Source organism: Saccostrea echinata, unplaced genomic scaffold (genome assembly GCF_033153115.1).
Source record: "Saccostrea echinata isolate AGI-Se365-2 ecotype Australia unplaced genomic scaffold, CSIRO_AGI_Sech_v1 ptg000001l, whole genome shotgun sequence".
NCBI classification, from domain to species: Eukaryota; Metazoa; Mollusca; class Bivalvia; order Ostreida; family Ostreidae; genus Saccostrea; species Saccostrea echinata.
In genome coordinates, this window is record NW_026889750.1 from 1,027,492 (window position 1) to 1,051,495 (window position 24,004).

Consider the following 24,004-nt stretch of genomic DNA (forward strand, 5'->3'; position numbering starts at 1 on the left):
TGGCAGGAGCCTCCTTCTGTTAAGTAACGACCCAGTTTGCATGGTTTGTAAGTAAGACCTTTTGTTTCTTTTAGGTGCTCCTGGAACATCAAAACTTTTCAATAAAAAGGGTCGGTCGAGCTATCAAAGTTTTATAGTTGATGTAATTATTTGTAATCTGGATGCCTTTTCATCTTCTCTTATCGCAGATGGTTTCTCTCACCTCTTACCAGAACACCAAGATTGTTAAATTAAGCAGACAAGATAGAGATTAGGGTTTTAATTAAAAAAAACTGATCTTCTTCATTTATAAATATATATTTAAAAATATTGTTTTTTTAAAAAGACGGATGATACCCACGCAAATGCTGTACTGAAATACCATCTTTTAAATTAAGAATACCTAAATAATAAAAGATTCAATATCGCGGTGTAAATATCTTTTTTTATCATCACCCACATTTTTTTGTAAACAATGTAATATAACCAATTTGTTTTCTATGGGTTTACTGCGCAGTAATCCGATGAGATCAATGGCGTCTGTATTTATTACCCTTGTCACAGAGTTTCCTGAAGATCCTTCCGCGGCGGTACTGTTGACAGAACTACTATATCAAGGAAGACAGAAATTAACTCCAAGCCATCTGAATTCTTTAATCTTGAAATAAATACTTAAAATAAAAAATACAGACACACAATTAACGTTATTACAACTTTGAAGCAATAATTTTTCTTCTTCTTGATGCAGATGTTGCAAACTATAGGTTATAAATATGGAGAACAAAATGCCACGAAATTATTCCCTACTTCCCTAAAATCTGATTATAGTGAGAAGTCTGTAATGTTTTCATGAAATAATAAATATACATGTATTATGACACATCTCATTAAAATTGGCAAGACTAGTATAAACTTTGTGATCAAATTCATCAGAGACAGTTAAAAACAATTGTTGTTAAAACTAACAAATACATAAGATGCGAGAATTTCACATCAAATGTGTGAAAAAAATGTTAACTGGATTCATTTAATTAAATGTACATGTTTTTTTACTTGGTAGTTACATAATGCATGTATGCTAACGTTAAATGATAATGCAAGAAATGAGACAACTATTTCAGATTAATGAAAGTACATTATATAAGAAGCAGGGACTCCGAGTAAAAGTTCGTCTTCCTGGCTGAAAATCATGTACACCGAATCACAAACATTTAGCACAACGATATCTATATAACAGTCAGGGAAAATTAAAAAAAAAAGACGCAAAAAAGCTGGACAATATGAGTGGGAGAGATGTATTTGTACAAAATAAAATTAAATAATTAATGACTGTAACGAACATGACCACAATGCTGATAAACACAAAAATCGTACATCCAATCGTCGATGTCAACTTTGCTATGTTGTAAAATTAATCCATTCAATAAATGTTAACTAATAAATGTGTTTTTACAAAATCGGAGAAACAAAACAAAAACAGAGAGAAGCACTAATTCATAAGGTCTAACAACAATAACACTGTTTGATCAATATTATTAACAACCATTGCACTTCGTAAAAAAAATTATAGGCGTGTAAATAATTGTAACTCAACAAAGCCAATTGAAACCTACTAAATTTATATATATTGTCATGCCTTGCTTTATCACTTCCCTGACGCAGATGTTGGAAGAAAATGTGAACAATACTATATCAGAGAGAAAAAATGTGATGATTATAGCTTAACCTCAAATTTTCGAGTGCACAGAATCAAACATGAAATATTCGTTACTGGTGAGGGATCTGCAATTGTTCTCCGACAATCTAAGGCACGGCGTTGATACCCAGCATCGGCAGACACGTTTCTTCAGGTCTTTGGTATAATTTTTGAATTTTTAAGCAATCGCTGGATATAACATGGCTATCTTTTGAGAGCAGACATGCGATAAAACGATAATTCAGCATATCTCATGTTTTCAACTGCTTGTCTCTTTCTGGCTTTCATCAACTTCCGTTTTTTCAAGCAGTGGCGACATCTCTGCGTCATCGCTTTCTTTTCCACTGGTAGCCTCTTCAGATTCATCCGGGTTCTCATGTGTGTCTCCTGAGCTCAAAATGGGACTAGATTCTGAAACATAATCGTTGGGTGCAACGTCACCGTTCTGTTTTACCGAACCGTTAGGAATAGACGCGAAACTGGAATACTTCTCGTCGGAGTCATCCAAAAGCTTGTCACCTTCCTTCGGTTCTGCCTCTTCTTCGGGGTCGTCAATAAACTTGATTTTATTCAACTGTTCATCTGGAGAACATCCAATTGTTTATTAGTGACATACGCGAGAAAAAAAATGCAAAAATATTTCGTAGTGAGAGAATAATTCCATATTAAATTTAGATTTAATAGATGGTATATGTATCTATTGTTCAGTATCACAGTTAAGAATCGTTAATTAAAAGTCCACGTCTTTAACAATCCATACTTTAGCCCAAGTTATTCAGGTTAACGAATCAAAAGAGATATTATCACAAAGAACATATAAGCTAATAAAAACTGTCTGTTGAACATTATCCAACATGACAATTTGAAAACTGAATAACGTTATGAGCAAAATTAAGATTTTGTAATTAACCAAGTCGACAGTTCATAATGCAGTAAGTACATGTACCACTTTCTTACCTATCTTTGGTGATCCTGGTTCGCCATTCTTGCGTTTGTCGGGGACGGCATACACATCTTCTGTAGAGTGCGTAGTTCCGTTGGGTTTTCCGTTATTGACCAGTGTCACCGTTTCTTTGCCGATTTCATCATAAATTCCACCATCTTTGTAATCTAAAGCTGTTGGAGCATTATCCTTAACTGGGCCTCTCTCTAAATCCTGTAGGTATATATTAGAGAATTTCCATAGTAACAGATATATCTTTCAGTTGGTTTCTTTTCATACAGAATCCCATATCAAATGAGGATCCTGTATATTGTTTCATTTTGACATCTTTTGAAGACTATAGTTTAAAATTTGATTTAGACTTCAAATTTGAATTTCGTTATTTGCTACGTTTACGAAGGGCTTATCAGATCTAATGGTTATGATAATTAAAGCATAAAACACTTTCTATGTCTTGAAAGATTTGCATCGAGTACCAGGGGAAATAATGGGAGATAAAACCTTGTATCTTCCAATTTTGGGCTCTGTTCAAACCCAAGATCGCATGTCTTCAATTTTAAGTTAGATTAAAAATTGCGTAGGACTTTGTCTTTGTCGCCTTTGTTTTTTAAAACTTGGTATGACTTTCCATTTTAACATGTTAAACATTCCGTTAAAATGGTTTAATAGAGTTTTGATATGTTTGCAACAGGAAAAGCACCTACTCAGATGACATGACCCTTTTAAACAGAAGGTTCTTATAGATGACAGATTCGAACAAGATAAAAACATTGTTATAACTTATAGGTAAAATATTTCAAACTGTTGCCATTCATCATGAAACGTTAATTTCCCTGACTCACTGATGTGTCAGTTACATGGTAATTATTTCAGATCCGATTTTTCTATTTGCAGATCTTGGTATGAAAATGAAAAGGTATGTAATACCTCGTTCGGGGACAAACTGCATTGGAAGTTGGATTTTCGCTATTATTTGATTAGTGCTCTGCTATTTTGGTGCATAATTCGCTTAACTGTGGGTGGGCGATTGAAAGCTTGTCATCCATAAGTAGGCCTTATGAAAAGATCAAATACCTTTTTATGTCAAACACTCATAACAGCTAGTATAGTACAACATAGGAGTTATTAAAGTAGTAAAAAGATTTTCTCGCAAATATCAAGTTGTCACGAGACGTATCAACAAAATATAATTATAAACGTTTTGACCTTCATTCTAAAAAAAAGTATGATTTCCTGCCTTTTCGTCAAAATAACTTATCCTATGTAGAAAACGATAACGCCAGTATGTCCCAGTTTTCAGCATGGAGGTTCTATTCAGGACATGCAGTCCTTGCATACCATAGGCAATCAATTACAATTAACCGTGTCATTAACTGTCTAACCACATATTTATCTGTTCATAATGATCAGATGTCTTCACAGTAAACAATATTTAACAGTCCTAAATGGCTCAGAAACTTCTACCTTGACATGAAGAGCTGGTTTAGTTTCCCTTTAATATAGAGAAAATATGCAAGAATATTAAGAGTCTTCCTCAAAACGATTGCATTCATATTAATGACACACCATTTTGATTAATTGATTACATAAAATGTATCTCTATGTAAAAGGTGAAGAAAACGAACAGTGATCAATCTCATAAATTCATTAAACAAATTGAAACAAATCGTGAACATGGCAAAAACACGGACCCCTGGAAACACCAGGGATGGGATCTGGTGCCTAGGAGGAGTAAACATCCCCCGTCGACAGGTCGCACCCGCTGTTAGCCCAATATGTAGGAGCACCCTGTAGTCATTTAGTGAAACAAAGACCAAACAAATCAGACAAAACACGACCCAATCTGTGTTACCTATATCGATTTACAGCCAATAATAAAAATCAGAGGATTGTAGTTTAAAATTCTAGATTTCCATATTTTCATTACACACTTACGTTTTTAACATGAAACTTTCCAGACCGCCTCTTTCTGCAATATCTGCTGACGAGAAACCCGATGAGGAAGAAGATGACCGCAGCGCCAATCACAATAGCGACGACAATGCCCACTTTAATTCCGTCTTCTTCATCCTGTTAGAATTCATTAACAGGTTACTCGATAATAGCATCAAAGATGAGGAACTACATTCAAATACTTCAAATCCAAGATATGTTAAAGTAGGTACCTCAATTATTTCCTGGTAAAAGTTTTCAGTTTATATTTCAAAGTTATGTTAATCTCAGACAATACGACAAGTTAGTATAAAATTATCTTTTGTAATATATTTTCAAAAAAGAATTCTTAAAACTGGCTTTCTGCAGTTAATCATGTTATTTTCTGAAAAAAAAAAACGGAATTTATAAATGAGTTTTATCAAGCATACCACGTACAGTAAATTGCATTAACTACGAGGGCGTTATATGGGCGTGTCGATCTTACCATTTTCTCAGAACCAAGAGCACCAGGCTGCAATGGCGATTTTTCTTTGATTTCAGTTTCTGGTAGTGTAAAATCTGAAAATAGGCGTTATCGATTAAGAACAGAATATTTTCATGATTTTTCCATCTTGATCATTATAAATTAACTACAAGTTCAATGAATTAATGCATAAAACATGCTACAGATATCAAATTGACATTAGACAGACAACAGTTTTGTAATTTGAAATTCTGTAAATAGATTCCAGCTACAAAAATCGTACCTCGAAAGTCACAGCCTAAGTTTAATACTCCGTTTAGACGAAACCCCAATAACACAAAAATTCGAAAACACCCTATTTTATCTCTTTCTTAAGTTACAGTATCATATTCAAGATATATAAAATATTGGGGTTGGTCTCAAAAATTGACGTCTTATATTTTGATGAATTTTATACTTCAAATATAATAAACATAATACTCTAAGGATTAAAAATAGATGCACAAACTAAAGTTTTTATACTTTTAAAATTTGTTAATGACGTATTGATGGCGCAGCTTGATGCTTTTTCATTTCTAAGATTCTGCTCAAGAGTTTTGTGAATATAATTTGGTTGTTTGATCACTATTGAAAATAAACATGCCCTGCCAAACCCCCATAGCAAATATCACTCAGGAAATACACATTCATTTTGGAAGACTCTTCGATAACATTCCAAAACTAAGTTTCTTATCTCTTTAATGCTCTGGCCGCATCAGGGGGTCGTTTTAGCATCAAAAACCATGCACGTGAGTTGAGAGTTTTGGATGAAGCGGGAAATTTAAAGACAGTAAAATATTTCAGGTTATATGATTATAATGTATCGTGGTTTAAGTTAACTTCCGCTGTAACGTATAGAAATATTTATCTTTATATTATCATCGGTAAATTACATTGTATCTCTTTGTCTTGCTTTTACATGTTTATCTTAAGACCTGATGGCGTGTCATTCATTAAGGAAGTTGGGCGAGCCAATCCCATTTTTTGGGGGAAAATATTTAGAATTGGCATATAAAAGTTTGGACCCAGAATATGGTTGCCTTTCTTTTCCTCTTTAACTTGCAACCCCTCCCCCTTTCTGGATCCCTTTTGGGGAAATGTGATCAATATATAAATATTTACAATATTCAAAAACAATATACTCAAATAGACACGTTTAAAATAAAGCATTAAAGGGCACCGTGCATAAACTCAACACTGTCGATTGGGCAATCAATACACATTTAAAAATTTCGAAATAGGAAATATACCAACCTGGTACATCATATCTTTCCTTTTCATCGTCTTCTTCTATGCCTGTTTCGATAACAATTCCTTTGTCTCTGTCCAAATCTATCGTCCTTGATGTTGTTGTCTTTAATTTTGGACTCGCTGTTGTCTTTTTCGTTCTCAGGTCTATAATCTTTTCTGTTGTTCCTCTTAAATCAATGATGATACTGTCATCTTTGTCGATGAAGTAGTCCTTAGACTTTGTAGTCGTTAATGTAGTGGTAGATGTTGTTGGCACTAGTGTTGTTTGGATTTTTGTTGTTTTTGTTGTCACTGCTTGAGTTGTGCTTGTTGTCTGTGTTGTCGTTGCTTCTGTTTTAGATTCAGCTGTGCTTTGTTTGGGTTCTGGTTTGTGTGTAGGTTCTGGCTCGGGTTCTGGATCTGGTATTTCCGACTGAGTTGTAAGTATTGTTGTTGAACTTGGTTCTGGTGTTGATGATGCATGTATTGTTGTTGAACTTGGTTCAAGTGTTGATGATGTAGGTATTATTGTTGAACTTGGTTCAGTTGTAGATATTGTAGTTGGTTCAGATGCTGATGAAGTGGTTGAACTTGGTCCTTCAGTGTTAGATATAACAATAGTAGATGATGTATTTAAACTAGGTTCAGATGTTGACGTTACGTTTGTAGTTTCTGGGTATGTTGTACGTAATGTTTCAGATTTGGAGGTAGCATTTGATGTAACTGTAGTTGACTCATTTGATACTAATATTGACTGTGGGGATGTGAATGTGGGTGATGATTCAAGCTCCTCAGAGGGTACACTAATATTAAATCCCCCACTTCCCTCCTCTAATGCGTCTTTCTCTAACTGAGATGTGTTGGACACTGATTCCTTGTCAATGATGACGTCATCAATAACTGTTGGTTTTAATGAGCCATGATCTACAATCAGTTCACCATCTCCCGAAATGTCAAGAGAGTCATCAGAGGTTAAAGGAGTTTCCAATGGTTGGTCATTTTGGTTCCCTTTCCTCTTGTGAGCACATTTTGTACTATAACTATTTAATTCACTATAATCTTTAAGTTCACATGAACCACAAACGGTATCATGTCTAAAAGTACATGATTTGATGACGAAATAACCTTCCTTGCATGTAGAACAAGAATAGCATAGTTCACGAGTGTTTGATTCAGGGGTATATGTACCCACTGGACACTGTGCACATACGGTATCATGTAATTCATTACAAGTTCTTCTAGCATAATGCCCCGCTTTACACTGACGACAATCTTTTCGGCGGCCATGTGTCTACAAAACATTCAAAATTTTACATTACATATATGTGGAATACTAGATGCATATGTTTGATTATACGTGTATCATCATTCAAAGTTATTAGTCCCCTACCGGTGAAACCGGAGGGGACTATAGGTTTCCTCTGAGTCTGTCCGTCCGTCTGTCCCTCTGTCTGTCTGTCAGTCTGTCCCACTTGGTTTTCCGCACTTTTTTCCTAAACGCTTGCAGATATTCAGCTGATTTTTGGTATGTGAGTGTATCTTGATGAGTAATAGATCAACTTTGCATTTCGTTCCGCTTCATGTATTTTTGACGGAAATACGGCCTTTCAATTTCTAGGGGTTTTCCGCAATTTTCTTCTAAACGCTTTCAGATATTGAGCTGATTTTTGATATGTGACTTTACCTTGATGAGTTATAGATCAAGTTTGCATTTCGTCCCGCTTCATTGATTTTTGACGGAATTATGGCATTTTCAATTCTTAACGGGAACCAGATTACACTTGACGGTAGGGGACTAGTATTGCTAATGCAATGCTTGTTAGTCCCCTACCGGTGAAACCGGGGGGGGGGGGGGACTATAGGTTTCCTCTGAGTCTGTCCGTCCGTCTGTCTGTCTGTCTGTCTGTCCCTCTGTCTGTCTGTCAGTCTGTCCCACTTGGTTTTCCGCACTTTTTTCCTAAACGCTAGCAGATATTGAGCTGATTTTTGGTGTGTGAGTGTATCTTGATGAGTTACAGGTCAAGTTTGCATTTCGTTCCGCTTCATTGATTTTTGACGGAATTACGGCCTTTTCAATTTTTAGGGGTTTTCCGCATTTTTCTTCTTAATGCTTTCAGATATTGAGCTGATTTTTGGTGTGTGACTTTACCTTGATTAGTTATAGATTAAGTTTGCATTTCGTCCCGCTTCATTGATTTTTGACGGAATTATGACATTTTCAATTCTTAACGGGAACCAGATTACACTTGCCGGTAGGGGACTAGTATTGCTAATGCAATACTATCAGAATGCTTGTTCAAATAAAAATATAATGCCTTAACTTTGCATGTGTTATTTACCAACGTCAAGTGACTTTTTTTTAAGAAAAAAAGTATATTAAATCACTAATGAGGTATCAAAGAAAGGGGGTGTGCTCGGTGCTTTGTTGTACACCTCATTCACTTTCACTAGATGGTAGGGAAAACTGTTTTCATATACATACATACATTTGATATATCACCATGGAGGATTTAAGGTAAAATAGTGAATGAATTTGGCCTACATTGGCCTGTATTTTTTGATGGATCAGGTGATAAGATTTGTGATGATTATTAATCTACCTGTGTTTGTATACTTGTTGATATACCTGTGGCTGGGGAAATACAGATAACAATCACAACTCCATGCACCATGCACCCTTAGACGTCAATGCTCAAAAGCAAATAATACTCTACCGACTGCTTAATAAAAGTGTTTGATTAAAAGGGCAACAATCGTTAGGTCTATAATTCACAAACCGGACTCAGCCAGGAAAAAGTGGTAATGTCTGACAAATTCTCAAGGATTTCTTTAAACTTTTTTTTTTAAATTGCGTCAGAAAATTAACGATAAGGGATAGGTCTATAGCCTTTTTTCGACGTGCACAAAAGAAGAGATAAGAAACGCATGTCATTCTATTTGGCCGAATGTACTGAATTAAGCTTACATACAGATTTAAACATTTGTAATTAAACAGTAAGTATCGTATGACTATCATGACGTAACGAAATGTGCAAGTGTATTTTGAAGCTTGGTATATCAAATTAGAAATTAAATGGATTTATTCCAATACGGAAATTAATTAGCAATATAAAGTTCTTAGAAAACGCCCAGAATATGTCAAAGACATTTGCTGAATTTTTGTTCTAGGTTAATTCCCGACATTGTACAACATCCTGTCTTACTCAAAGGGAGTTTAAATAAAATGCTATCATTATATACATGTCCAGATTTCATCTGATTCATAAAACACATTTTAAACAAAGCAAGAAGTATTCAAAGAGGAAGTTGTGGGTATGTGTGTATTCAGAATATTCAGTCTTTGACCAGGACATTGTAAAACAGAAGTGATCCACTTGGTTGGAGTAATTATGTTACAGGGAAAGGGAATTAAAAAAGCAAAAATGTAGCAATATAACAAATAAGGAATAATTCTAAACCGATGTTTCATCTAACAATGACATTAAAGATGCAAAATCGCTTTCAAGAGATGAAGTGTCTTGTAAATAAAATCAAATTTTTTCACTATCAAGATCTTATTTGTCCTAGCTAGAAAATCTTTTCTAAAAACGTGGGAATATAACTGATCATTAAAAGCTTGTGTTTGAATCAATAATTAAATATTTGTCCACAACGAATAATTCTTTGTTCTCATCCAGCAAATAAAGGCAACTAGTTTTTTTTATCTGTTGTTTTAATGGACCGTTTTTATCGTCCATGGTTGAGAAACCTGCAAAATCTTGTAGAAATTCAAACAATGTTCTGATCAGCTGTTCCATAGCAATCAATATTGATAAATACTTTCATCGTTTGTGTTTACTTAAACAGCGTCTTAATAAAAATGTTAAACCGGGTCAAGTTCTATAGATGTTGCTAAGTTTACCTAAACCTGACCAGCTGTGAGTGTCTTTAAAACAGTTCAGACAGTGCATGAAAATTGAAAGCGAAGCATAATAAGCTGAATCCTTGTCTGTTTTTCATCCATCAAGCAAAACTCAAGCTTTACCATCGGCTACTCGAGGCTCGGTAAACAATGACTGTTCTCCGGTATAGTAGCTGGGCGAGTGTGTTCGAATCGTTTTTTACAATTCTGTTTATAGCGTTTAGTTCTGCCGTGTCATAAACAGTTTAGATGTTTTGTTTAACACTGCTGCTCAGAATTTGTCTAATGAGTAAATATTTCCTCTGTAGAATTTCTTTGCTCGCATATATGAAACGGCCGTGCGTTTTTCTTATGTACGTTAATGGGTCATTTTTGTTCTAGATTTAAAACAGATCTGTTTCTTATAATAGGTATAAAAATATTTTAATTTTATACAATATATAATTTTTAAAAATGGACAGGATAAATTAGACAGGGTAACAGTCTATATATGTTCTTTCTCTAATTAAAAAAACGTATTAATTTATGTGTATATCCTATTCTGTATTCTGTGAGTAATAGATGAGTTCATTATACATGTACATGTATGGAAAAGGGGTAAAAAGACAGATATAGGATATTAAATGTAGCCGATATCATTACACACACCTTAATGTTATTTATTGCACGTGAGCCCATTAAAAGCTTTTCATTTGATTGGGGAAGATGGAGGGGGTTAGACTTGAGGGGGCCATAGTGCTAATATTTTTGTCGGACTAAAATACCAAAAATGATATTTGCTATCCGAAAAAAAAACAACCGAAATCCTTTTTCAAAGGGGGACGTTAAAATTCTGAACCATTATTCAAGAAATCAAGCTTCAAATTCTTACTCCCAGGGGAAGATTGGGTTCTAGGTTTTTTAACTTTTGTTCTAACTGTACATCACATTCAATGGACCAAAATAGTGAGTGCCCCTCGTCCCCTCCCTTGGTTCCAATTGCCTTAGTTCCAACGGTCATGGCAGCATCCGCAAAAAGGAAGAGAGCAAATGGCAGCTCATTAAAATTTGATGACATTGTAAAAGATCAATCGTATCTGATGTTTCTGTTTGATTTGGAGCATCAGTAATGTTGATTTTTGCACTTCAATCTGAAAGTTTATGATAACCAATGAAAAAGGAAAAAGGAATGTTTTATAGCCTGATGATATTGGAGAAATAATTGCTTAATCATAAAAAGTACACGTTGCAACGGAATTAATTAAACAAATGTTGATCATTCACACAAGGAATTGACTTGTCGCTTCATAAATCACGTGACACCTAAAGAGCATCTGTAATATTGTAATATAAAATAATTGATCACTTCAGTATGTTCCAATAAAAAAGGGTTAATCTAAACCTGTAATTGAGTTCAGTTTTTACATAAAAAATAACATCTGCTTCGTTGCTGGAACTGAATTTGATAAAGCACCATCAACACGTTCACACTAGGTGACGCTAATTTTTGTAATGGAGAGGTTTAACAGTCAGCAGCCCCAGTTGTCAGTTACGGTAGCTGGGAACCAGACAAAAGATGTAAAAATGTCAATTCTTATCGAACGCCTTTAATCTTTTTCTGTCATTCGGCAGATACATGTTTTAAAGAATTTTCAGGTAAACGATATACTCTCCGCAGATTTCTCGTGTAGATTTTAAATTTCTAGAAGGTAACACGTTTAAAATAAAAATGCCATCTCTTTGCAAACCAAGGTTCATGCTTAATCGACAAACATGCACTTAGATCAGACTAATGAAAACTCACTTCGACAAGTGGGTTACATTTATTATTTTCTCGTTTCCTTGGCCAAGACAAGGTGTTTGTAAAGCAGAGAGTCAACAAAGCCCGCTTCTTGTTATACAATTGATTTGTCAACCGTTACTAGGGAAACGTAAAAATTTACATCCAGTCACTATCTGCACTGCAAACTTATGTCCGGAAATTATCTCTTAAAAAGATCATCCCAATTTGAAAACCAACAAAATATTAAGAAAAAAAATTGTCACTTTATCAAATAAAGTAATTGATGCCATGCACAGGAAATACAATTTGAATATTTAATTATAATTTAAACACCTCTTTCTTCGAAATGAAGAGCAGTAGTGATAATTGCCAGTGAATGTGTTACAGAATTCAAAAACGCCCTGTTTCCATTAATTTAACCCTACTAAATTATGCATGTTTTACGAGACATATTTCTCTCTCGTAACTTCTCCAATTATGAAATATTCATTTGACACGTGTCTCCGACAACAAAGAACTAACGCTAATTCCAGAATGAAAAAAGGAAATCTTCAGGGAAAAAAAAAAAGAAGCAGAGAAATCAACATTTAAGCCTGACAGGAACCTCAAGCTGTTTTGCTGCATCCATCCCTTCATGCATTAGAGAAAACGCCTAAGTCATATTCATAAAACATCAATTTTCAAACTATACTGCTGATTTTTGAAGAGAGTAAGAAGCTGTACTTTTCCATACTCTCAGTGATATATGTTCATACCGTGTTGGTCACCAAGAGTTCTGAAATATTCAACAGATGCACGCATCGCTTGATGTGATATTGACGACAGATATGTATACCATACTATGTTTGATGAACTATGTTTTATTTCATCAAATATTTTACTGACATCTATGGACAAATGGCCCACGGTCAATAAGCTTAGTGTTAAATTACAGAGATAGTATTATTCGTGAATTAGAACTGTAATGCAATTAGCTTGGAGCGGTGCCACGTGACTAGGGTGAAAAGACTATCAAAAGATTACATTCTTGGGAGAGTCCTTAACCGTACTGTTTCCTAAACACAAAGGTGCTACAGCAATAAGATGAGAACCAAACATCTGTCACGGTTAAAGTAAACGCGTCATAATTTTCATGCGATTTTATATATACTGTATACACTCAATTCATTTAAACATGTGGCAATCTGTTATATGATAAATTAAACGTTCACTTGAATTGCTTAATTCAATCAAAAGGCATTATCTGTTGAAGTTCAGGCGAGGCTTCTGTTGGCTGCACAAAACACGATGTAATTTGCCCCATTATGCTCAACTCTGTACGAGTTAATTTGTGTCTCCCCTATTTCCGACTGTCTACCTTCCCCGGGAGGGCTTTGTTGTTGTGTGTGAAAATATCTCACGTATTGATACAATCCAATGCAAGTGTAAAATTTATTGAAGATTTTGCTTACAACAAAGTAGAATTGGAAATACAAACGTGTTTTTTTTTTTAAATTTCAGCTCAAGTATTACAGTTTTGAATCTGTTTTAAAAAGTTTCCAAAGAAAAGATTCAGCAATTGCTTGTATGCACTTTTCCATAATTTCATTTTCCAGCATTCCCCCCATTTGCTGATCACTAAGCGATTTCCAATAGAAAATCTTACAAAATTAGCCACCTTTTCACGAAGTTAGCGAAAAAATGTCAGATTCTTTTCAGTGTAAAGATTTTTTTTTGCAAAGTACCAGTGATTGAACAAAATTACTTAATTGGTTGTTTTTTTATATAAACAAAAGGAATTTTAAGATTTGCTTCTTGATACAATCAATTCCTTCCTGGCCAGTGTGAGAAAGTTATGGCAAAAAATTCATACAGAAGACTATTTAGTAGACAGTATTTATATGGAGCGGATAATAACAGATTCTGGGAAAGATTTTTTACCCTGCATGTGGTACTCACTTATGATTGTGTTTGGTATGAATACTTCTGTGGGGTTCGCAGCAAGAACCATGATAAAATCAAAGAAAAAAATAATCAAAAAAACCAATAATAACCAACAAAAATTATTGGTGTAAGTTTTTTTGTGCCAAAACCCCCCCCATATTTTCTTAAACGTAGAAAACTTACATTACTTTCTCTTTTACTTGACCAGTATTTTAGCAATTGCACCATAAATATGTGACTAAGACAGAAAATTCATTTCCGCATATATATGTTTTATTAATGCCAATGTTAGATATTCACTCTATAACCTAGTGACAGTGCCGGATGTCGTGAGTGGAAGGGAGCTGTCTGTTCACCGCTTGTCAGGACAGTTCCTGATTCGGAGTGTCGTACGCTTTACAACAAATGATTGTCCCCTTAAAGTTAACAATTTTTAAAATCAGGGAAAAATCACCTTTAGCTGACCTGCTTTGTAGACTGTATTTGTAAATTCTGAAAACTTTAACTCTTGAATTTCTTATATACAGCAAAATGAGTTACACCACAAACTTATTTCAAGAAATATTATTTCGTCTTTATTGTGGTCAATACGCCCTCACACGTGTCTTTCGACCAAACACACTTCAGCCATCTTTTCAATTCCTCTAAAATTCATTTTCTCTTTTATTGACCATTAAGTTGCTTATCACTCAGTTCTTTGTTCGTTTTTACAAAAACGGACACTATCGTTACTCCCCGTTAAAGGAAGTGGGAGACAATGTGACCTCTATTTTGCGGTTTGGTTAACTTTAATTAATTACACATTTTGGTGTTTCAATTATCATTTAGTGCTTGTCACAGCGAATTAAGAACATGATGTCTTGACGAATGGTCGCTGAACATCTAGTATGTTCTAAAATTTAAGAAAGACTATGACCAACTTGAAGTTAAGAGATGATATTTGAATTCTTATGACTAATGTCGCCAACTCGTGGGCGATCATAGCATCCGGACGATCAGTACCCAAGGTTTTATGGCCACAAGGTGTTCAAACTTTAAACCGTATATATTCATGACGGGTGCCCCCACCAATAACATTCAATGTATGTAATGATGATAAACTGATCAAACCTTGACCAAAGCAATTTTTACAATGAATATTTATTTTGTCGATGTTGGCCACTTGGCTTCAGGAAAAGTTTGTTAGTGTCGTAGGGGAACACGAGATAAAGTCGCATGTTAAGAACAAAAGTACCTATTATCTTGACATATCTGTGTGACTACAATGTATTTCAAACTACACAAGAAACGTTTCTTTCCGCAGGCATGTAGTATCAGGAGGAGCTAGGGGGCCTGCCCCCTCCACTTTTTTCCCAAACATAACTTTTTACTCTTGAAAATGATCCTTGAAAAGCTGCCCCCCCCCCCCCCCCCGAAATATGATTTTGTAGTTTGGACAATTTAATTTTTTTTTTGCTTGTCAAAGTATTTTCAGGCAAGTTGTAACCCCCCCCCCCCCAACACATACTTTCAAAAACAATACTACGTGATTGTTTTGTTTCGTTCCTGCAATAAAAATGTAGTTAATTAACTCTACACTTTGTAACCAAGATTATATTTTGTTTCCATTAACTTTATCATTTGTCAGTGCTTTTTGTATCGATTTTCTACAAAGAAATTCAATCTAACCGCCAAATTCTAACGATAAACGACTAATCAATTATTGCTTTTTTTTTTTTTTTTTTTTTTTTTTTTTTTTTTTAAAGTAATGGTTTGAAGTTGACACAACACAAGGACTAGTTCCTAGTTCTATTTATCCAGGTCAATGACCTAGATATGTTGAAAAAAAAAATGTCACCAGGTCCAGAAATTCTAATAAGTAATTTTAAGCTCTAATATAAAAATATTTACTTAAATACAATCCGTTCTTTACGAAAAAGATCTCATAATACACAAACACTGAATTAACGTCCATTGTGCAATACGTTATTAACTGACCAAAACCGGCTTTAAGATTAAGACGTTAAGCAGAACAATTACTGTAAAGGTGTGTACTATTAATTTCAGGTGTGCCAAATTCTTTGATCTGGATGAGTAGCTCCTCTTTCATGTAAACGATTGAACGTTGATAGAATTGAAAGCTAACTGAAGGATCCTATGGCGGAACGACCCACCGTCTATATTGACGGGTATTAAACACACCAGACTTTTGTCAAATAATGTATACCTGTACAAACAGCGTTATGTTGATATTTGTCAAACAGATCCTCACTTACAGACAAAATAATTTTTTCCTTCGAATATCAGGATTCGGCGGATATGTTCTGCAAAGAGTTAATACAATGATCAAAATGTTTTAGAAATTTGAGCTAAAGCACAAAATACTAATTCTGTGTAATAAGAAGTGTTATTTATTAAAACAAATTGTGCAACTCAAAAATGAAAATCCACCCACGTCCAATTCCATGTACACAAAATAAAATTTCTCCCGTTTTACAACCATTTCGAAAGAACTACTTATAACGTTTCCCCTGTACCATCCCTAAAGATCACTTAATAGTAGGATTATACGAAATGCTAATAATACAAATCATGATAGGTGGTAAGCATATTTGACTTTTCCTGAAGTATTAACCTTGCAAGGAACTTTTTTTTTGCTAGCAATGCAAAGGGAGATTCTTGCTGACCATAAGAATAAGAGGATTTTAGCAATCCTAGGCATTAGATATTAAAACATGTTTGTGCAGTATTTGAGGAAGAACAAGTACATATCCTCTTGTCATGTAGATGAGGCTTAAAAGTTCATTTGACATTTTTACGGTTTGATCCAATTTTTGATAGATAATCTTCGTTTATCTGTTGTCCTCAAACACCGGGGAATTAGGTCTTCCTGTCCCGAACAGGACAAAGAATAGATCTGTTGAATACTGTATAATGTGGGTCACAAAACGAAAACTTTGTATGAATTCATGGACAATATTCTTTTAAGGTTATGCGTCATTCAAGAAAACTAGGCCATTTTTAGTAAAGAGTCTTTTCAAGTATAGGATAATTATACCTAATATTTTATGGAGTCCCCATAGGTATTGGTTATGTTATGTACTAATGTATGCTTTCTCCCCTGTTTTGCTATAAAAACAATTTTATTGTATTTTGTCTGTTGATTATCAACAAACAAATATGTTTAATACCAACTGTCAAAGTAAATATATAACAATTCTAAATTAAGAACTTTGTTTTCCATTGAACTGATAATATGCAAAGAATATTCGAGTTATGTTTGTCTATGCAATTTTCCACATAGCACATATTCCATATTAAGTACATTGTGGTCCATCTCCAAAAAGAACTCCATATAAGAACAAAGCAAGTCTCGACCTTGACATTTGACCTTGTTCTCAATACATCGCCCCAGACTTTGATCGGACACTTTATCACATCTTCATTATCATTACGACATGAGTCTGTCAAGAATGTCATCTTTTAACAGTCCATATATCAATCTGTCACCAAAGAACGTAATGTACAGGACATGACGTGTCTTAGGCTGGCTAAAATACTCCAAATTAGCTCTCACCAAAGGTCATGACCTAATTGTGATTCAGAACATCAGGCCATTTCCTTGCCTCTCTTCCTCTCATTTTCTCTCTCTCTCTCTCTCTCTTCGATCAAACCACACTGTGTATTTATTCATAATGAGAGAAAAAATCAGGTTTTTATGATACTTGTATCATAATTTAAAAGATTTAATTTATAAAAAAAATATATGTATAGCGAAGTTTTGATAGATTTTTTAGCTTCTGAAACCTGTAATTTTACGAAACCTAATGCCTACAAGAATTGACAAAATTTGCAAGGACCATGGAAAAAATCTACTTTTGTTAATTTTTTCCCGTTTTTTTTCCGAGTCTCTTTAACAATGTAAACTATGGACTTGGTTTATTTGTGTCTGTACATTCTTTTCTTTTAGATCGATGTATATTACCCTAGAATACTCAAGCTCTTTGATAGACCATCTAAAAGATGTTACAGAATAGCAATAGTACATGAGACTTCAGTCTACCCAGAGTAATTGACAGTGACCTTAGTCCAGACGTTGACCCCATTACTTTACACTATACCTCATTATTATCACCCTTGCTGTGATCTGAAGTGCGTCAAATGTCAATATGGCAAATTCGTGCATGTTTAACCCCCCGGATTTATCAACTGATAATACCAACTCATCAAATTATTACGACACGTTACTTCAAATATACGTTTTTACAAAGCATTTACATTGGGGAAAAAAGTCCGTTTGATACCAATAATTGATATCATCTTAATAACTGGCTAAGAGGCGTTGTCTTACATATAAATGTTGCAATATAGGGCATGCATTAATTGATATTCAACTGGCGCATGAGACAGTTATGGAAGACTTAACTTTCCTAATTTAGGACATCATAAACTATAATTTGACAAAACAGACATTTATTTTTCTCATTTTGTTCCTATTAAGTTATAATTATAGCGCTTTGCACCACCGTAGGTTTGGGAGTATTCGGTGTAGATTCAGGGACGATTTTCTCCAATGAGCTTGCGTATTTCAAAGATTCCGCTTATTTATGGTGCACAACAGAAACGGAATCTGCACATAAAATAGTGCCTATGTAGGGTAGTGTAGACATGACTTATCAAGTCGCAGAAAAGTTTGTCCCATCTGTTTTACAGGGCTGTCTACAGGTAAAATGAAAATTGCATAACTGCCAGGTTACAACTGGAGGTGTTAGTAATTTATTGCAAGTAGACGAGACGAAAAACGGCAAAGGTATATATTTATCAAAGGCAATGAGTCACCGCAATGTGCAGACCAACCCAAGGGAAAAAAGTTCAATAGAAAGACTTATGAAATCGGTACAGTTTTTGTTTACATATATATATGAACTCAAATGGAGCATTATAATTTTTGACCACTAATATCATAAATCGTATATATATCTGATTTTGGACGTTTTAGATCTTGCCTTTCGCAGGTTTCGGCGATCTTGCAACATTGCAATGGTTAAAAAAATCCAAATCGCCTATGTCTGTACCTCATATAGTTTGAATGGCTTGACAAATGTCAACTAAAATGAAAGTTCCATGGTATTATTCCCATGATTAACTTTATGAGTTTTTCTTAAATCCCATTTCGAAAACTGCAATTGCATTTGCATTATTTTTATAGGTGTAAATAATAGCCTGGTATTTTGAGGAAATGTCAAATCCATATCAAAAGGTGTTCATAAGCTCAGTCATTGTATTAAAATACAAAAGCAGGAAAGCGGAGCATCATGGTATGAAACTAACAAATTCTAGGCAATCTACGGGACATACAGTTCAACCGGAAGTTGCATCATAAACTCAGAGGGAACACGTGGCTTTCTAAAGCGAAATCTTAGTTGTTTTGATAAAAGTGAGTATAAGGCTGCAGGTCTCCGTTTTCATCATCAGAAAAGCTCTCAGTGTCCTCGATGGCAGGCTAATAGAAGGTCATGTGAGTACATAACATTTAGCATATGGTAGCTAATGTTATGTGTGTGATAGCATAAGATCACACGAAGCCACGGTGCATATGCAGGTATCGTGAGCTTCCATCAGTTCAAGCACTGAAATTTAATAATTACGCAAACTTGCACAAAACTTTTTTTTCAATTAACTTTAAAGATTCATCAAAATGAATATTTGAACTACTTTTTAAGGAAATAGTTATTGACATGTTTTGAAATGATCGATATTTAAATAGACCTTAAACTACATTAATGAGATAATACAATTAAATAAAATTGATCATAAAAAATTCTAAATTGATTTAAAACCAGTAGAAAAAACTTGTGTACAGTGCATAGTTTGTGTTAACCAAAGGAGTATTATGTCACAATCAAATTTCTGGATGTTGCACAAGAAATTCTAGTCATAAAATCAAATTAAGACGGAACAGTCCAAGACTTGTATCCGTAGAGATGTCGCATTTTTATCCATAAATCCCGGCATAGCAAGATGTATTCTTCAATTATCACGACAATAAATGAGGCAGATAACCCAAATAAAATTAAAGTATAGACATAAATCCAACAAGACATACATATCGGGTCGATCAAATGACAAGGGGGTCTCTGTTAATTATTAATGAGTTCTCAGTAAGCAGACGTTATTATTTGTTAGATAACGGAGATAAAACATTTGGATTGGGAAAAATGGAGAAAAACGGTGGCATCAATTTGATAGTACTCTTTTGACCTATTCCTGTTACAATTGTCGCGAAATTAGCGTAGTACAAAGACATATCAGAGAGCTCATGACAGGTAAACATTAACAGTATTTATAACAGAGACTAAAGTGTTAGCTCAACGTTCGTTACCATAAATTAAGAATAAATTATCTCCTTACATGACCGACACATTAGAAAATATATACAGCGCTGATCACCTAGCCACCGCAATATACTATACCAGCAAGCCCAAGTCTATACTCAAGGAACCCGGAAAAATGTTTTCACAAAGTCAGCATCGAGATACATCAAATGTCACCGTTATAAAAACGCAATATCAATTTTTTCTTTAACAATTTACGAGAAATTCCCTGTCATGGATCAAAGATGAGTCGTCTCTAGTGACACCATTTCATGTCAAGATCTCAGACCATTAGCCGATTAATGTAGTTCTGCGATATCAAAGTCAAGTATTGGTTAATTAATTTTCCGAAGTGATGCGGAAGTTTTTCTTAATATCCATATTCAGAATCAAATTTATAAAAGTATTGTTTTCTTTTCTTTCAAAATTACACGAACTTCAGTTTTAAAAAACTGTCTAATTCCTTACAATTTGTCAGAAACTTGTATTTCTATAAGTTCTACTTGTCTAAAACTCTAACCTTTTAAATATCAGCAAAAGTGATGAATATTCATATATAATGAAAACTTTACAATATTGTTGTAAAGAATGAAAGTATGGTACATTATCAATAAAATAAATCACGAAATAATAATATAAATCATCAAATAATTAAATACATCATCAAATAATACAATTTGCTTCCTTTTTACAGGTGTATATTCATTTGAAGATAAAAGTTTTCTTACCTGTGTAATAGAAATGATCACTAACGCAATAAACCACAGCTTCATTGTAATGTAACTAGTCTTATATCAAATTCCAGTTAATAAATAAATACAAAATTTAAGAATTAAAGTCGTCAGACTAAATAATGAGTAAGGTGGAACATATCCCCAGTACAAAAATTAAATTTCCCCGATCTTTTGAATGGATCACCCGTTTACACGCGTACGATAGGCCGAACTGATCGCTCCATTGGATTTGACGGGGCTGAAATAGTAGCTGTCACTCATTCACAATTCTCTTGTGTGTAAGCTACGTCACAGGACTTAAAAAAAAAAAAAATCCAAATCCACTACACCAAAATAATTTTTTTTTTAATGCTGTAATTTAAATAACATGTCCTTGTTATGTCACCGTATACACTTGCAATGCGATGTGATTATATTAAGTGCCATATCTGTATAGTTCATATCAAAGCGATAAGTTGTCCTCAAGGTACTGGGTCAAAATAAGGACACATTTTGTTTTCTCAACTCCTTATAAGCTGATAAAACAGATCTAAGAATAAATATAAGAAATATTTCCGACAATTATAAAATAATGACGAACGGAATTCCCCTAATCCGTTTTCACTAGTTATAAACCATTTAAATTGCCAAACTATTTCATTTACAAGTATGCGTCAATTAAATTTTTGAAAATTTTTAAATGATTCAAATGTATAATTTTATACATCTTTAGGATAGAGTGGGGGGGATTCCAATTATTTTGTGTTTAAGAGCATTTGAAATGCAAATCTGACTAAACTTATTTCATTTCAATTCAGTATTTAAAATATAACATATAAATATTTTTGTTTTCAACATTTGCTGATCAAAAAGTTAAAAATAAAATGAAAAGAAAGGGAAAAAGTACTATCTGCAAGGGAGAGGGGGGGGGGGGGAGGTTGAAATGTCGATATCACCATATAAAGACTGTTAAAACCATTTTGCGATTGGCCGAAAATATCATCTGAGATGTAACCTTGCACCTGATAGGTTAGTGACCTTGTTAATGATTGGAACCTCAGTTGATCTCTAATAAAGCGGAGCTTACTCTGTCTGGATCACGGGTTGTGGTACACTTTTTTGCTGCATGAAACAGTGCTTGAGTTTCATAAAAAATGGAGGAAAAAATAAAATACCTTCTGTTTTTACTCGTGAGTGGCTGAGCAATTGTAACAGTAGCCCGCTGACAATCCATGGATTCGAGTTCCCACGAACCATGGAGGTTAATGCAGAGCGCCAGACCCATCTTGTCAATTAAGGCTCATCACAGGCAAACTTTCTCTCGGACTTTTTTGAATGTTATATAATGTAATCTAGCAATGCCTCCAGTAGAAACAAATTATCCGGTTTTTCATCTTCACATGCATTGCTGCACATTTTGTTCTCGTGAAATATTTGAAACGAACTTTACCATTTAATTTAGAAAATTACAACCTTCTCTAGTTCATTTGCAAAAAATTCCGATTATTCGAGAAACTGATCAGACGATGTGGAAAGGAGAAAAATAGAGTTTGTATTACACAGAATTTCCTGGTCATTGTGTACAAATCTGATAAACGTCTGTAGAGTTTTAAACCTTGATTGACGTTATGACGGGTAACCGTGGCCTTACCGAACTTTTATCTGTACGAGGAACATTAACTCTTGTCTAAATGCAGTACAAGGAGATGGAGTAATCTGGCGGTGTTCGCGGAAGCATTTGAACCAAAGGAGTCAAAAGTTCAAATCAAATCAAAGAATTTCTCGTTCATTAAGTCTGTAGAGTATGCGTATTTTACATTTTTGTACAGCACTTTTTTTCAGATTAATAACCTTTATGCAGAGTTTCTTGCGAAAAATACATCTTTCTGTGCCAGTATTTCGTCGAGAAACTTACAATAACTGTAGAGCTTGTTTAAAATTCTTAAATTGAATTTACCTGATAGTTTTTAATGATGAGAATCCACAGTGACTTCGATGTATATTTTTTGGGTTTAGAAATGTACACGAAATCACATAAATTAAAAAAAGAAAGAAGATGGGTGAACAAGGCGTGCAGAATGCCTATAGCTTCAGATATAAAAAAAAATCATATTCAAATTGTGAATTAAGTATTTAAAGGAAAGTTCTCGTTGTTGAAATTTATGAAATTATGATAATCAAAACTTTTCTGAGAAAAAAAAATCTCGGAAAAATTATTCTTTTATTACAAAAATAAAATGGTACTCATGGGATTAGAACCCCTAACAATAAAAACCCGGAGTATTTTGCTTTGAGACTAACACGCTACCCACTACGCTACTCAGCTCCTGATGAATAGTGACATTTAAATCATGTTTGTGAATTGACACTTGACTTAATGGACTGCGAATGCTTTGTCATAGAAGTGTACTTTTAATGTATAGTGGGTCTTTGCTCCATTTTTTTGTAAACCAAAAAATACATATTTTTATGCAAACTTTTAGGATTAACTTTCAAAAAAATGGAGAGAAGACACACTCATATCGAAAAATTTTGTTAAAGTGTGAGAAAATGACCCTTTTTGTCCTCTTTAGTGTGTGTATGCTATTTCGTAGGCAAATAATTTCAGTCTTTGTGAGATTTTTGTAAATTATAGAGATTTTACATGAAGTATACTTTAATTTTAGATGAAATATCAAAGAAATTTTGGATATAATTGAGATTTTATTTTTCACTTCATGTTTGTCGCACTATAGGCACTTCGCCCGCCTTGTTCACCCATCTTCTTATTCATATAACTAACCCACTCATTATTAATGAGAAATAACTAGTCTAAGAGGTCTCTAATTCTTTACTGTATATAAGTGGTATATATATATATATATATATATATATATATATATATATATATATATATATATATATATATATATATATATATATATATATATGCCTATAACATTAGAATACTGCTGAATATTAGGTTAAGAAAGTTCGTCTAGCTCCATCAATTGAATGTCTACATTGATGTTAGCAATCAAATTCTGGAAAAGTGATGATAGTATTTTATATCTACATGTATTTAAGT

The 24,004-nt window shown here is 34.0% G+C and overlaps 1 protein-coding gene across 1 annotated transcript; it reads right to left on the reverse strand.

Annotated features, from left to right (window-relative positions):
* Positions 1 to 613: 613 nt before the first annotated feature.
* Positions 614 to 21,123, reverse strand: LOC133182671 (uncharacterized). Its single transcript, XM_061317527.1, has 6 exons — positions 20,953 to 21,123; positions 6,310 to 7,576; positions 5,038 to 5,111; positions 4,554 to 4,688; positions 2,633 to 2,831; positions 614 to 2,257 (listed from the first exon to the last, which is right to left on the reverse strand). Exons 1-6 carry the CDS (start codon positions 20,995 to 20,997, stop codon positions 1,935 to 1,937), a joined length of 2,043 nt encoding a protein of 680 aa, XP_061173511.1. The 5' UTR covers positions 20,998 to 21,123; the 3' UTR covers positions 614 to 1,934.
* Positions 21,124 to 24,004: the final 2,881 nt, after the last annotated feature.